This window comes from Gigantopelta aegis, unplaced genomic scaffold, assembly GCF_016097555.1.
Source record: "Gigantopelta aegis isolate Gae_Host unplaced genomic scaffold, Gae_host_genome ctg6471_pilon_pilon:::debris, whole genome shotgun sequence".
Taxonomy (NCBI): Eukaryota; Metazoa; Mollusca; class Gastropoda; order Neomphalida; family Peltospiridae; genus Gigantopelta; species Gigantopelta aegis.
This window is the reverse complement of record NW_024535059.1, coordinates 758-16,810: the sequence shown is the minus strand read 5'-3', so window position 1 is coordinate 16,810 and position 16,053 is coordinate 758. Positions and strand designations below refer to the sequence as shown.

The following is a 16,053-nucleotide window of genomic DNA, read 5'->3' as shown; positions in this document are numbered from 1 at the left end:
GTTTCAACACTGTTTGCAACCCGATTCTTCCGTTTAAAATAAAACTATTATTAAAAGATATAAACCTAAGTAAGCAAATATACGCAGTATTAAATCGCACTACAATAGTAAAAATATATATTCAGTATTGGGATTTGACTTCACTTCACAAGTATGGGGAAAGTATTATACTCTACCATTCAAAACTATTAAAGACCCACCTTTATTATGGTTTCAATATAAAAATTTACACAGGATAACAGCTACAAATATATTTTTTTAATAAAATAAAATATGTTGATTCTAATATTTGCGAGTTGTTGCCATCTTATGCCAGAAACACTCGAACACTTATTTTATGAGTGCTCTAAAGTTACAGTCCTATGGAAAGCAACAGATGAATGGGCATTAAAAAAGGTGAACATTTTCAATTGGATAAAAACATGGTTTTATTGGGTATCATAACAAACACGCATTGTTTTATTAATTGGTTGATTGTTAATATAAAGTATCATATATATAGAACGAAATTACAAAAGATCAGATTAAATAAAAACGCAATGCTAAGATTCATTATTGATAAAATACAGATTGAAAAATATATATTTTATAAAAATTGCCTATATAATGTCTTTGATGATCAGTGGGAACCTTGGCAGCAGTTCTTCAAACAAATTGTATAATTCATGTATAAACTTATTAATACCAAAATATACGAATATACTAATAAGCATACTTTTATGCATAATATCGCCAGTTCGGAAAACCTATCTCGACTTTCTATAAAGTATTTTCTTTTTAAGATTTCATTGATCTTATTTATCTTTCAAGAAAGATTTTTTCCCCCTTCTCTCACAGTTTATTTCTATTTCCTAGTCTCCAGGTGTCTAATTCACAAAGGTCTCTTAGGCTCTGCTAGACAACAAAGCATCCTCTTTGCAAGTCCTTTAGCATTGCCCTGCGAGATCGTAAAGTTGCGAGAGTTTAGTGAATTAGGCCCCAGAACATTTCCCCTTCAGTCATGTAAGGCTTTTTCATTGCTAATATCCCATTTAACAGTATCGTGTTAAGCCTATCTGTTCCATCTTAATGTTGAATACTATGCATGTGTCTCGCGCCCTTTGTGTTCCCTTTCGTCTATCTTCGGCTTCATCCCTGTTACTCCACATGTCTGTCTGTCTGTCTGTCTTGTCTGTCGTGTCTGTCTGTCTTGTCTGTCTTGTCTGTCTGTCTGTCTGTCTGTCTGTCTGTCTGTCTCTCTCTCTCTCTCTCTCTCTCTCTCTCTCTCTCTCTCTCTCTCTCTCTCTCTCTCACACACACACACACACACACACACACACAACACACACACACACACACACACACACATGCATATGTCTACATATATTATTTAATAAGTGCATTATATACGAGTGTATAGCTTTAATTATGTATCGCCGATGACTAATTAATCAATGTGTTCTAGTGGTGTCGTTAAACAAAACAAACTTTAAACTTATAATGTAGCAAAATGTTTTCGTTTTGCAAATAATACACGTTATCGTCTCAAAAATATCATGTTTGTTTCTTTTTATTTCCAATAGTTATTAACCAACTATTCATTGGGCTGTAAAGTAAATGAGGTAGTAGGTGATTGATTTATACCCATTGTTGTTAGACAATTATTTATTTTTCTTTAAAAGTTCCTACGTTGTACTATGTCCGACAACGATTCGTCCCGGGTTGGATTTCGAAGTCAACGTCAACATTTTGAAATCCACTGGTATTGTTACCGTAACACTAGAACTCATCAAAACGTCGTCCAAGACATCCGTAGCATCAGCGGTCGGCAGTGTTCCTGAAGGTTTGCAGATTAACTGTTAATAAATCCAATATTCGTTTGTTTCAGAAATGGGATATGGCTTTTATTTGCACTAGTAAATTTATATATATATTTTTTTTTTCTATAACGATCCATTACTTTGTATTGTCTTAATATATCTTTTTAAAACAACTCTGATACATTTGTTTTCATAAAATGATTATTTTAAGGACTAACTTTACAAATTGTAAGAACAATGTAAATCCTTGTTAGTGGTAGGTAACCAGAAATCCATGTCTATATCCTATTGAGATATTTTAGCTGCATTATTATACACTTAGTATTCATCCTCAGGACCTGTACAATATAAAATAAAGCAAAGCAATAACATCTTACATCTGTGTTAACATCTTTAATGTTATCAATATGTTTCATTTTTCAGGACATCCAATGGGCATAACTCTAAAGGTAATATGATTTTTAAGTTTTTAAGTTTTTAAGTTAAATGCTTTTGGTGCAATATATATATATATATACTACTCAAAAGAATTTAAGGGTCAAACATTTATAACCAAATAAGTTTCAGAGTGTATTAGATTGATGATGTAAACTACACCAAAAATTTAATTTATTGTTCCATATTTACAAAAAAAAACAAATAAACGTCACTGTATACAAGAAAGTCACATGACATGCTGTCAAAGTTGAAGGTTGTCAAACATGGATTTTACACATTAGAATATTCGTTTAATAGTGTGTGAATCCACCCCCGGCGCGAATACACTCGACACATCGTTGCCTCATGCTGTTGATCAGACGTCTGAAGAACTCTTGGGGAATGGCCTGCCACTCTGCCATAAGAAGTTGACCCAGATCATGAAGGTTGGCCGGAGGGGCATGGTTATCCCGAACTCTCCTGCCTAATTCGTCCCAGGCGTTCTCTATTGGGGCCAAGTCAGGCGAATATGCTGGCCAATCCATCCTGGCGATACCTTGTTGTCTGAGAAAGTCCGTTACCACCCTGGCGCGGTGGGGTCTGGCATTGTCATCCTGCAGAACTGCCCCGCCGCCAATCTGCTGAAGGCCTGGGAGAACCAACGGCCGGATAATCTCATTCAGATAGCGGATTCCATTCAGATTGCCATCCACCACATAGAGGGGGGTCCTGTGGTGGATAGAGATGCTGCCCCACACCATGACGCTGCCACCACCGAACCGGTGACGTTGTCTAACGTTAACGTCAGCGAAGCGCTCCCCAGGACATCTGTAGACACGAACCCGACCGTCGTTGAACTGGAGACTAAACCTGGACTCATCAGTGAACATCACTCGACCCCACTGAACACGTTGCCACCGCAGATGAAGTGTGCACCAGTGACGTCTGGCCGTTCTGTGACGTGGTAGGAGTGGTGGTCGAACAGCCTGGCAACGGCAGCATAGATTATTGGCTTTCAGACGATTGCGTATGGTTTGATCAGACACTCGAGTTCCAGTCGCAGTCCGCAGATTGTCACGTAATCGGCGTGCAGTGGTTGTGCGTTGACGTAGAGCCATATTGGTGATGTAGCGGTCCTCTCTATTTGTAGTGCTTCGGGGTCTTACCGAACGTGGACGATTTCGAACAGAATTCGTTGCTTGGTACCGTTGCCACAGTCGGCCAACGACACTCTGACTGACACCAAGTCTCAGAGCAACATTTCTTTGCGTATTGCCATCCTGAAGCCAAGCAATAGCCCTTCCTCGATCTTCGATAGTCAGTTGACGTCGTACCATTGTGGAATTTGGAGTGTGCACCGTACACGAACGCAAGCTCCAATTATACGGAAATTCAGCATTGAGAATATGGAATACACATGCAAAGCGTGCAAATGAAGCGCTTTGTGAAAAAGCAAGTTATGGGCACTTAGCAGACCTTTCGCTTTCGCCCTAATTTACGTGCAAATGTAAGCATGTTTTCGCCATTAGAACTAGTCGACAGTGTCAATGACAGTGGATTTTAATTCATTTATGGGTTGCTTAGACCCACTTTCGTCAAAATGGAACAATACCATGCGTGACATTATGGTCTAGCTAATATAATTGACATTCAGAAAATAATGTCGAAAATATCGTCTGACCCTTAAATTCTTTTGAGTAGTATATATATATATTTGAGGGTATGCACAAACATGAATATCATAAACGTGTATATATCTATGTATAGATACACATATATACATGTACATTTAATTTATCTTGAATAGTGACTTAATTCTTGCGATTTTGTCTTTAATAAATAGAGATATATTTCTGTGGAACACTGCCTTTAATGGTCCATTAAGTTTCCGTTTGTTAGAACGAGTTGTCTCTGTCGTTGAAATAACTTGGGTGTCCTATAGCAGTATAATTCTGTTAATAGACCATTTTCAATGTACGCTATTTTTTTCGTGTGGCGCGTTTGTGGTCGAATTTTTTATACGTCCTTTTTATGCGTTTCGTTTCCGTACGGTCGCGGAACGCGGAAAAAGGACTCATTAAAACAAAAATCGATTCTCCGGTTAACACTACTGAGAAGTGTGGGGGGGGTGCGGGACGTAGCCCAGTGGTACAGCGCTCGCTCGATGTGCGGTCGGTGTGGGATCGACCCCCGTCAGTGGGTCTATTGGGCTATTTCTCGTTACAGCAGTGCACCACGACTGGTATATCAAAGTCCGTGGTATGTACGACCCTGTCTGTGGGATGGTGCATATAAAGGATCCCTTGCTGTTAATCGAAGTGGCGACAGCGGGTTTCTGTCAATATCTGTGTGGTCCTTAACCATATGGCTGACGCCATATAACCGTAAATAAAATGTGTTATGAGTGCGTCGTTAAATAAAACATTTTCTTTCTTTCACTGGCAGTGTTTCCAACCGCACTCACGCCGCACCAAAATCCTCGCACATAGAAAACGCCTCATATGACATATGCTTGGGCCTGGCAACCGTTTGGTTATCGAAAATTGACAATTCGGTTACATAAAATGCACCCTAGCTGTGATTTCACATATACACATAGAACCCGATTACTCTGACGGTAAGAGAGCTAGACGGACATATAGGACCTAATTCACTAAACTCTCGCAACTTTGCGATCTCGCAGTGCATTGCTAAAAGACTTGCAAACAGGATGCTTTGTTGTCTAGCAGAGCCTAAGAGATCTTTGTGAATTAGGCCCATGGACAGTTATCAACACTCACTAACCGTCAGAGACCAATTTATATAAATGTTTAGCAATTGCCGCTCTAATACAATAATCCTATGTTTGACGTCAAATACCTTTACATCGATCATTTTCGAATTCCTTGATTTAAAAAAAAAACATATATTAATCACTAATACATACACTATGACTGCAGGAATAAACCCGACAGCACCCCCTTTGAATAATAGTCCGGTTAAATACGTAGTTGCTGACGGATTTCTTCATATCTAACTCTCTTACCGTCAGAATACTCGGGCTAACACACATAATACGGCCAGAGGACACTATATATGAATATTGAATCACGTATGTTGATGTTATTATTTGTTGTTGGTATTTTTCAGATACCAGCCAACCTTAAGTCTGGACAGTACAAACTGAGAGCGACCGGAAGTGGGGGTCTGACCTTCACCGACGAAACCACTGTGCAGTTCAACAGTAAAAGCGTGTCTCTCTTCATACAGACCGACAAAGCCATGTACAAACCCGGACAAACAGGTGATGTTCCGTTACTTCATTTCATTTCATGTAATTCCGTGCTTATATCCAGGCACGCCATTCTGGGCACACATTTCAGCTGTCTGGGCTGTCTGTGGCCACAAACCTACGAGAGCCGATACCGCGAACTCGGTACCTCCCAGAAATAAGTTCGATAGCTCAACCACTACACCACCGTGACCGGTGGTCAGCTACTAACATTTTCTCAAATACTAACTTTACCTTTGATACAGGCACTGGCGTAGCCATGATTTTAGATTGGGGGAGAGGGGGACAATCCACTATTGGACGGGCCAACACATACTATGCATGTATTTATGATTTTATAAAATTTAATACAGAAAAAAAAGTTCGATTGGGGGCATAGCCTCCGTATCCCCCTCCTCCCCCCCCCCCCCACCCTCCCCCCACCCGTCGCTACGTCACTGGATCCAGGCACGAATTAAGACAGAAGTACGTTGTTGGATACACTTTGGTATCCGAAATTCCAAGTGCCCCGAAAATCTGATGAATACAATGGATGCATTTTTTTGTAAAAATAAATTTATGGGGGGGGGGGGGGGGGATTTTCTATTGAAGGTTACCTATATGTCATTAATATTAATTACTTTGGAATATTGTAGCTGTGCTTTTTGAAAGCTGCTAATGGAAAACAAATGTAGCAGATTTCCTTTGAAGACTGTGAGAATTATTAAGTAATTGATTAATCAGTGTGCTGTAATTGTTTCGTTAAGCGTCTGTTTTAGTGTTGCACCACCTCACTAAAGCAAACCATGCATCTGTCCCTATCCATTTCTCGTTACAGCCAGTGCACCACGACAGGTATATCAAAGGCCGAGGTAAGTGCTATCCTGTCTATGGAATGGTGCATATAGAAGATCCCTTGTTACTAATGGGGAAAATGTAACGAGTTTCCTCTCTAAGACTATATGTCAAAATTATCAACTGTTTGATGTCCAGTAGCCGATGATTAATAAATCAGTGTGCTCTAGTTGTGTCGTTAAACAAAACAAACCGTCCCTAGGCTCTTTGCAAAATTATTAAGCGCAGAAAATATGGAAAATTTGTCAAATAAATGCTATAAAACCCATTGGCTGTCCATTAAAATATACATTTACTCCATTTGCCTATAACATTCAGTAATTTGGTGAGGTAAGGATCGTGAGGTGGCATATCCTGTCTGTATGCATCACCATTCACTGTTGCATCCATTATAATTAATTTTTTATGTCAGAATAAATTACTGTATGGGTTTACTCCGAGATTATACCCAAGGCGAGAAGCATATTCACTTAAATTCAAACGAGCCCTTCTTCAAAACATGAATAGTCACAAGCCAGTTCATTAAATAATTAGGTAAAGTACCGGCCTCGGTGGTGTCGTGGTTAAGCCATCGGACATATTAAGGCTGGCAGGTACATGGTTCGCAGCCCAGTACCGACTCCCACCCAGAGCGAGTTTAACGACTCGATGGGTAGGTGTAAGACCACTACACCTTCTTCTCTCTCACTAACCACCAACAACTAACCCAGTGTGGATATAAGCACGAAAATCAGTTAGAAAAGAAAGAAAGAAAGAAAGAAACGTAAAGTAAAGTTTGTTTTGTTTAACGACATACTAGAGCACATCGATTAATTAATCATCGGCTATTGGATGTCAAACATTTGGTAGTTATGACTCGTAGTCACAGGAAACTCAGCTATATTTTTCCATATATGCACTTTCCAAAAGACAGTGAAACACATACCACGGTCTTTGACCAGTTGTGGTTCACTAGTTGGAATGAGAGTAAAAAACAACCAGTTGAATGGATCCACCGACGTGGTTTGATCCTGCGACGCAAGCACCTGAGGCGAGCGCTCAACCGATTGAGCAACATTCAGCCTCTAAATAATTAGGTTATGCCAGGCTGTCAGCTTAAGTCACCACTGTTTTATTTTTTACCAAATGGTATTTCGACCAACTGGGACTTCGACCAAATGGAAACCATGTGATTTCTATTTTAGTAAGTACCAGTTACCTGATGCCAAAATCAAATCAAATCGGGTTGATCGTGAACAATTGTAGTTACCCACCATTAGGTAACAGCACCGTTAAACAAATGGCTCTATATCACGTGAAAAATCATTATTATTTAGTAATGATAATACTACAGAATCACTTATTTTAATACTACAGACGCCAATCTGCTTGCAATCACGAACGACCTATTTAAAAGGGCATTTCTTTATTTCGTATAAATGTTTTTAAGAAGACCAATTTCCTAGACCATCATAGAATAATGGTCGTATGATGCCATAAGAATATATCAGACATGACAAAAATAGCTTTGTTTTCTTACACTCTTGACCATGTGCCACAATTACCGCGCTCTTCACATCTAAAAGCCTTTGATTATATACAGTTCTGGGGTGTCAGTACAATTATTCACTTTTCTCTCCTGGATGAAAATGTGCATTAGTGGCTGGGACCAATAGCTGGCAAGTACGCTGAGAATCCTTCGCCGTTAATGCTACATGACCTCGGCCAGTACTAACCTGATTATTTCGTTCACAGTGGGCCTAATCGAGGGATGATCATGCTTCATTTGACACACGGTCAATCCCAATTTGTCAGAGTCGTGCGAGATCAGCTTAAAAACACCATCATTTACAAATTACGGTTAGCAACGCAAATTACATTTGTGTCTTACAAGCATCGCGCAAAACAGTATCCGTTGGAGGTAGACAGAGTCGAGTGCATGGACATGCTTCCAATCAGAGAACTGTTCAAGCATGCTTGTCATGGACACAACCTCTGACGTCGCTAGAGAGTTCTGTCCAAGACAAGAATGAAATATATTTTATTTGTGCTAATTAAAGTCGGAATTTTTAGTTGAAATTGAAGTTTTGTTCGATAAAATCACTACTCACAAGGATGTATTAATCATTGGCTATTGGATGTGAAACATTTGATTGTTCTGACATATAAAGTTTAAAGTTTTGTTTTGTTTAACGACACCACTAGAGCACATTGATTTATTAATCATCGGCTATTGGATGTCAAACGTATGGTCATTTTGACACAGCCATAGAGAGGAAACCCGCTAACATTTTTCCATTAGTAGCAAGGGATATTTTATATGCACCATCCCACAGAGAGGATAGGACCTACCACGGCTTTTGATATACTAGTCGTGGTGCACTGGCTGTGATGAGAAATAGCCCAATGGGCCCACTGACGGGGATCCCCGACCGACCGCACATCAAGGGAGCGTTTAACCACTGGGCTACATCCCGCCCCATCTGACATATAGTATCCTCTATATTTTTTCATTAGCAGCAAGGAATATTTTATCATTATGTGTACTTTCCCACAAACATGACAGTACATAACACGGCGTTTGATATGCTAGTCGTGGGGATTTGGTTGAGACGGAGAAAAAAACTAACAGAGAATGGGTCCTCCGACTGTGTTCGATCCTAATGATCACAGCACACGAGGCGAGCGCTCTACCCACTGAGCTAGATCCCGCCACTACATTATATTTAATAAACCGTTTATAAGTAGCATCTTTTTTTCAAACTGTACATTGGTGTTTTGGGATTAACACAAAGTATACAATGTCGATAAAATATCTATTGAAAAAGCAAAATTCTGAGGGGTGTAGCAAAACAGATAATGCTTTCCACGCTTGTGGACATGTTGATACTTACGAAAGAAAGAAATGTTTTGTTTAACGACGCACTCAACACATTTTATTTACGGTTATATGGCGTCGGACATATGGTTAAGGACCACACAGATATTGAGGGAAGGAAACCACATGCGCTACTTTTCGATTACGGGGATTTTTATATCCCATAGACCTCGGTTATATGGCGTCAGACATATAGTTAAGGACCACACAGATATTGAGGGAGGAAACCCGCTGTCGCCACTTCATGCGCTACTCTTTTCGATTAGCAGCAAGGGATCTTTTATATGCACCATCCCACAGACAGGGTAGTACATACCATGGCCTTTGCACTGGCTGGAACGAGTGATACTTACGAATTTCGTTTGATCAGTAATCTATTCGGAATCTAAATTTTAAGTAAAAGAAAGTTATATTTAATTAATGACACCTCAGCACTTTTTTAAATGCGGCTCTTTGATGTCCAACACTTGTTTAATCCACATCTGGTTAATCTAGAGAAACAAACATAAGCGTACAAAGCAGGGCAAAAAAAAGATTGAAATATTCGGGGGGAATGAGCTCGCTATGAAACCTTTTTACCATGTATTCCCATAATTCTACTCACAGTATTAGCTGTAATCCTTGTACGAATGCGTAGGGATTCGACTGGAATCCTATATAACATTTTGGTGTAATGGTAATGTGAATAAATGTTGTTATCCAGATTCGGGCATTTTCGTTCAATTCGGTCAAAAATCAGCCTGCTCCCATACAAAAATGGAAGCCCGTACGTCTATGGAAACAGAAGAAACTCGCAACCGTCAATTAAACTACTTCTAAATATAAACTAGCAAGGGATCTTTTATACTCATTTTCTTATAGTCTGGAAACTACATACAATACCTTTGGTATATTAGTCGTGTGGCATTGTTTGATAACGAAAAAATCCACGAGGCCATTGATAGTGATCGATCTTGCAGCCTATCGTACCTCAGGCTAACACTACATACTACTGCACTACGTGACGCGCAGAAATTTAAATTTAATGCAGGAGATAATATAACCCAATTAGTGCACACTTCGCTGGGTTAGTGCAGGTCGTTTACGACAGTTAACAACAGCCCGCTCAGTAAAACTAGCAACATGTCGTATTGATTCCAAGTCGAAAATCACATTTAGTTGAGGTGTGTTCATTCATTTTCGTGTTTATATTCAATTACTGTCCACTGACTTGGTCCTGGGGACACGGCCTATCTGTCTTAATTGGTTGTCTGCGACAGTGGTTAATGGTTTGTGTGAAGAGAGAGAGACAGAGAGAGAGAGAGAGAGAGAGAGAGAGAGAGAGAGAGAGAGAGAGAGAGAGAGAGAGAGAGAGAGAGAGAGAGAGAGAGAGAGAGAGAGAGAGAGAGAGAGAGAGAGAGAGAGAGAGAGGTTTGACATCTAATAGCTGATGATTAATAACTCAATGTGCTCTAGTGGTGTCGCGAAACACAAAACAAACTTCAACTTTTTCCAATAACTTATGATTGATATGCTAGTCGTGTACACTGATTGGGCCGGAATAAAAAGAAAAATCAGAGATGGGTCCACCGAATGGATTCAGTCGTTTAACACAAGTGCCGCATGCATGAGGTATATTCAGTTTGGCTCACAAACTTAATATGATCGCCGTTGGTAGACACATTTTGCTTTTGTTGTAGTTTTTTCCCTGATAAAAAAAAAAATATCCTTTGCTCCTTTTATGCTAGGCTGAGACTACCAACTGCCAGCAGAAAGTTTGCCAACTTTTTGCTGTCACGACTGTCCAATTGCTAGTCTGAGCGCTTTTACAACTCGATTCTCATTGTATTCTCCATTAGTTGTCAGTCTGAGCGCACCCGTCGTAAGTCGGGAGTTGGGAAAATTGCAGTTCATCGGTCGAGTTGGCTAACTTGCTGGTAGTTGACAGTCTGACCCTAACATTTCAGTAGGAGTAGCCTATATGGCGGCAACGGGGTTCCTCTCTCATGTTTTAGACCAAGTGTTGGAATAACCGTGTTAGACACCAAATAACCGTAGTTTACAAATGTGCGCAGGTATTGTAACACACACATATTTCGTGCCGGTGTGTCGTTAAACATTCATTCATTCTCCAGCCAGTGCACCACGACTGGTACATCAAAAGCCGTGTATTGCGCTATCCTGTCTATGGGATGATACATATAAAATATCCCTTGCTGCTAATCTCTAATCATATGTCCGACGCCATATAATCGTAAATTAAATGCGCTGAGTGCGTCGTTAAATAAACCATTCCTTCATTCATTCATTCATTCATTCATTTACTCATTCATTACAAACACATTCCTTTCTTTCTTTACGTCTTCGTTTTTATTCTGCAGTTCATTTTCGAGCATTTGGTATTTATCCCAATCTTCGTCTGTATACGGGAAATATGACCATTGAAATCTTTGTAAGTATGACTTGATGCTAGCAATAGTAATATTAAATCTATAATCAACTGGAAAGATGACCATCGAAATCTTTGTATGACATGACGCTACCAATAGTAACAGCTTCGTTTCCATCTTGTAAACTCCACTGTATATACAGACTTTAGTTATTGGTTTTATTGTGTATGGAAGTATATGTGCTTGTGTGTAGTCATTATGATAGATAACGTCTGTAGGAGGACAGCCACTATTCAAGATGATAATTTTCCCCTGGTTCGTCTTTAGGAGGACTGCCACTTTCAAGACTGGTTTAACAGATTTAACCAAGAAGCCACATTTTTGTATTAGACAGTGCACAATTGATATTTCCAGTCTAGATAACATGTACAGACACGGCGGAGCAGGGAGGGTGGGGGGGGAGCGGGGGCTGGGGGACGGGCTCTTATGATTCAGAATCAAATATATTATTGGTAGTAAATCTTAAGTCATACCCTCGAACTCCCTAGAAACTCGGGCGCTTTGCGCCCTCGATCTCAGTCCCCCCCCCCCCCCCCCCCCCCAATGTCTACTTGCCGCCGCCGTGCCTCCTGTAATCATGCATGTCTGTCAGAATAGTTATGGAACTACATACCATGGTGCAAGATAAACAATACGTCATAACTACAATACACAGCATGCACATCCTCGTGTACTTCACACGATATACGTTATTATGTGCAATGCAAATTCAAAAATGTGTATGTGTAAATAATATGTGGCCGCGAACAGTATGCATAGTATGTACAGTAAAATGTTTACATCATTGAGGATTAGCGTGTATACGTTACTGTAGGCGATATTAATTGTAAATTGTACACGATAGACACAACAGGTCACACTTTAAGTTTTAAAAAATAAATAATAGTAATAAATAAAAACTGCATAAAGTACATTGTGTACGTGTCAGTGTATTTTACCAGGTACAGATTCTTGTGTTCATCCAAAACACATCTCATTCGTACGGTAACACTTGTCTAGATATTAGTTACTAGAAGATGTGCCCGTGATTCGCACGGGGAGGTTTACATTGGGTGCGGTGGCGTTACACTGGCCTTCCCCCTGCAAAATATTATCACCGCCGTGTAGATAGCCAGTCCTAAGCCGAGGTCGCTGTATATATAGACACTTCCATGTCTAAGTGGCAAATATGGCGGCGTCCATTGACGTTGTATCTATGTTTACCCAGTATTTAGTTAAAAAGTTTGTTTTGTTTAACGACACCACTAGAGCACATTGATTTATTATTCATCGGCTATTGGATACCAACCATTTGGTAATTTTGACATATAGTGTTAGAGAGGAAACCCGCTAAAAAAAAATCATTAGTAGCAAGGGATCTTTTATATACACCGTCCCACAGACAGGATAGCACATACCACGGCATTTGATATACCAGTTGTGTTGCATTGGCTGGAACGAGAAATAGCACAATGGGTCCACCGACGGAGATCGATCCCAGACCGCAGGACTACGTCATGTCCCCAGTATTTAGCGCAATGTGTTTAGTCGACTGGATCTGACCACAAAAAGAATCCTCGCGAAGAGTTGTGTAGATCCAAAGAGAAACTATTAAAACGGCCTTGCGTATTATATTATAGATTTATGTATCAATGAAAATAAACCAATTAATGTGCATTTTAATTTTCAGGACAGCAAATCAAACAAGATAAAACAGTGGACGAACGTTCAGCCAACTGGTGGTGTTTACACGAATTATATAGAGATCACCGATCAACCCATCATGGGCGACTGGAAGGTCAAGGTCATTGCTGGGGTATGTAGAATTTATTTTACTACAGGAATCTTTTTTTACTGTACACCTATTTGAGATATCACCGTGTAACTCTAAGATTTATACTAATTTGTCACGACAAATGATATTGTCCATGTATATATATATTGTGTATATATATATATATATATATATATATATATATATAGATAGATATATAGATAGATAGATAGAGAGATAGATAGATAGATAGATAGATAGCTCTGTATAACAGCCGCTATTGAATAAAGACCATCTGTTGAGTTGTCCCACTTAGTATAATGTAACATGTAATGTATAATTCGAGGGCAGCTTGTGATATGTGATAGTCGAGTATATATATATATCAGACAGACATACAGACAGACAGATAGATAGATAGATAGATAGATAGCTCTGTATAACAGCCGCTATTGAATAAAGACCATCTGTTGAGTTGTCCCACTTAGTATAATGTAACATGTAATGTATAATTCGAGGGCAGCTTGTGATATGTGATAGTCGAGTGGGTGGACTTTGTAAATCCGTTTGACTCTGTATGCGAGGGTTATACGACCTCCACTTTTTCATTTGCATTTAACAGATACTAGTAACCAAAACACCCCCGTAAAACGAATGTCTCCAAACCACTGCATGTTCTATAAACAAATTGTAATATTAGCAACTGAAAACCAGTATTTTCAATAAATAAACTGCAATATTAGCAACTGAAATCCAATATTTTCAGTAAACAAATTGCATTATTAGCAACTGAAAACAAGTATTTTCAATATTTTAAAACCACTGGGCCCAGTTCCAGAGTTATCTCTCACATTTTTCATAAAATTTATTTTTAACTACCACAAACTTGAAACACCAGAACTACCAGAACATCGTTGTATGTATTTGTCAAAATTGATAATTTAAACTCGATGTTTTACGTAATCTATAATTCAGCGGTAAAAAGGAAAGGTCATAGGGCTTAGTCGAACATATTTTACTTTTAAAACACTAGGGTAGGTCTTTTTAAAGCACTGGTGTATTATAGAAATAAATAATTATGTATCTTTGTGTCCATGTTACATTGTTAAATTCTTAAAAGGATTAGTGTATTCTAGTAATAAATAAATTAAAATATATGTTTCCATGTTCTGTAGTTAAATTCTTAACTTCGTCGTCTGTTACCCGGTGTAGTTGAGCTCTCGTGTCATAGATTGAGTATGACCTCAATAAATTAGGATATATCTCAGCTGGTCATCGCTCTTATCTCTCATAATCTTAAAAGATCAATAAAATACATAGATTCAAAACATTTCACATGCTAGGTCGTGACATACAAGTGGGGGCATGGGTATGGCATCTGCAACGGCTGGGAATGTTTATGAGTTTACTGACCTCAAACGTAAGACTTTGAGTTTCATAGATGATAGACTATCCTGGGAGTTGTTCAAAATAAGAGCAAAACCTCAATAACAATACTGAAAAGAATATGTCATTATATTTTAACTCGGTCAGTTAGAGGCAAATAGTCTTTGCTGTAGAGTTTGTTTGTTTGTTTGTTTTGTTTTGTTTAATGACACCACTAGAGCACATTGATATATTCATCATCGGCTATTGGATGTCAAACATTTGGTAATTCTGACTCGTAGTCAATAGAGGAAACCCGCTACATTTCCCACAGACAGGAAAGCAAATACCACGGCTTTTGACCAGTTGTGGTGCACTGGTTGGAAAGAGAAAAAACACACTTAGTTGAATGGATCCACTGAAGTGGTTCGACCTCGCGATGATAGCACCTCAAGCGAGCGCTCAACCGACTGAGCTAAATCCCAATCCTTCCTGTAGAGATGCCAGCTTTCAAATACAGAATTTTGTGTTAATAGACGGTAATCGGTAACCAAGTACTAATATAACTGACCCAGATATAATTTCAGTATTAAACAAAACTAAGTTTGAACGTGATATAACTGTGTAGCTAATTATTGTCGTTATATATTTCAGAATATGAACCACGAGCAAGTTTTTACAATTGCAGAATATGGTAAAATTATTTTTGTTGTCGTTATTTTAACAATTGGTGCACAGCCATTAACATTCTATAATACGCGAGAGTTAATATTTTTCTGTAAATTTATGTCACAGATGTAATTATATTTATGTATTTAGAAACACAAACTGCAGCCAAAAGGTTTTTGGTTTTTTTTGTTTGTTGGGTTGGGTTTCTTTCGTTTTATAAATGTGTGATATTCCAACTATTTTTTTTCTACACATTTATCTGATACAATATTGAATTGTGCTGTGCCTTCACATCTGTGTGCCTAATGCATGTGCCACACAATATGTTTCGACCGATATCTTGAATTCGTATCGTTATATCATGCACTGCTTCATTTATTATTGTTAGTTCGGTAATATAAATTGTCTAGCGCATTATTAAGATGTTTAAGATGAATAGCTTAGTGGATGAATGAATGAATAAATGAATGCATTGATGAATGAAAACCTCAGTTCGAAAAATGGAATAGCTTAGCGATACCAGAAATTACTCCTTTTTTTCTTTCTTTCTTTTTTTAATTTGTAAACATTATCAAGGTGATGATGATGATAACTAGTTTAACGTGCCCATATACCACTAGGGTTTCGAACACGCCCATCCCGAGTCCGACCTCCGATAA

At 38.8% G+C, this 16,053-nt stretch overlaps 1 protein-coding gene across 1 annotated transcript; it reads left to right on the top strand.

Annotated features, from left to right (window-relative positions):
• The first annotated feature begins 1,621 nt into the window (after window positions 1-1,621).
• LOC121366642 (CD109 antigen-like) lies at window positions 1,622-15,541 on the top strand. Its single transcript, XM_041491012.1, has 6 exons — window positions 1,622-1,822; window positions 2,223-2,248; window positions 5,346-5,499; window positions 11,539-11,609; window positions 13,277-13,402; window positions 15,380-15,541. The coding sequence occupies exons 2-6, from the start codon at window positions 2,231-2,233 to the stop codon at window positions 15,524-15,526; spliced, it is 516 nt and encodes a 171-aa protein (XP_041346946.1). The 5' UTR covers window positions 1,622-1,822; window positions 2,223-2,230; the 3' UTR covers window positions 15,527-15,541.
• Window positions 15,542-16,053: the final 512 nt, after the last annotated feature.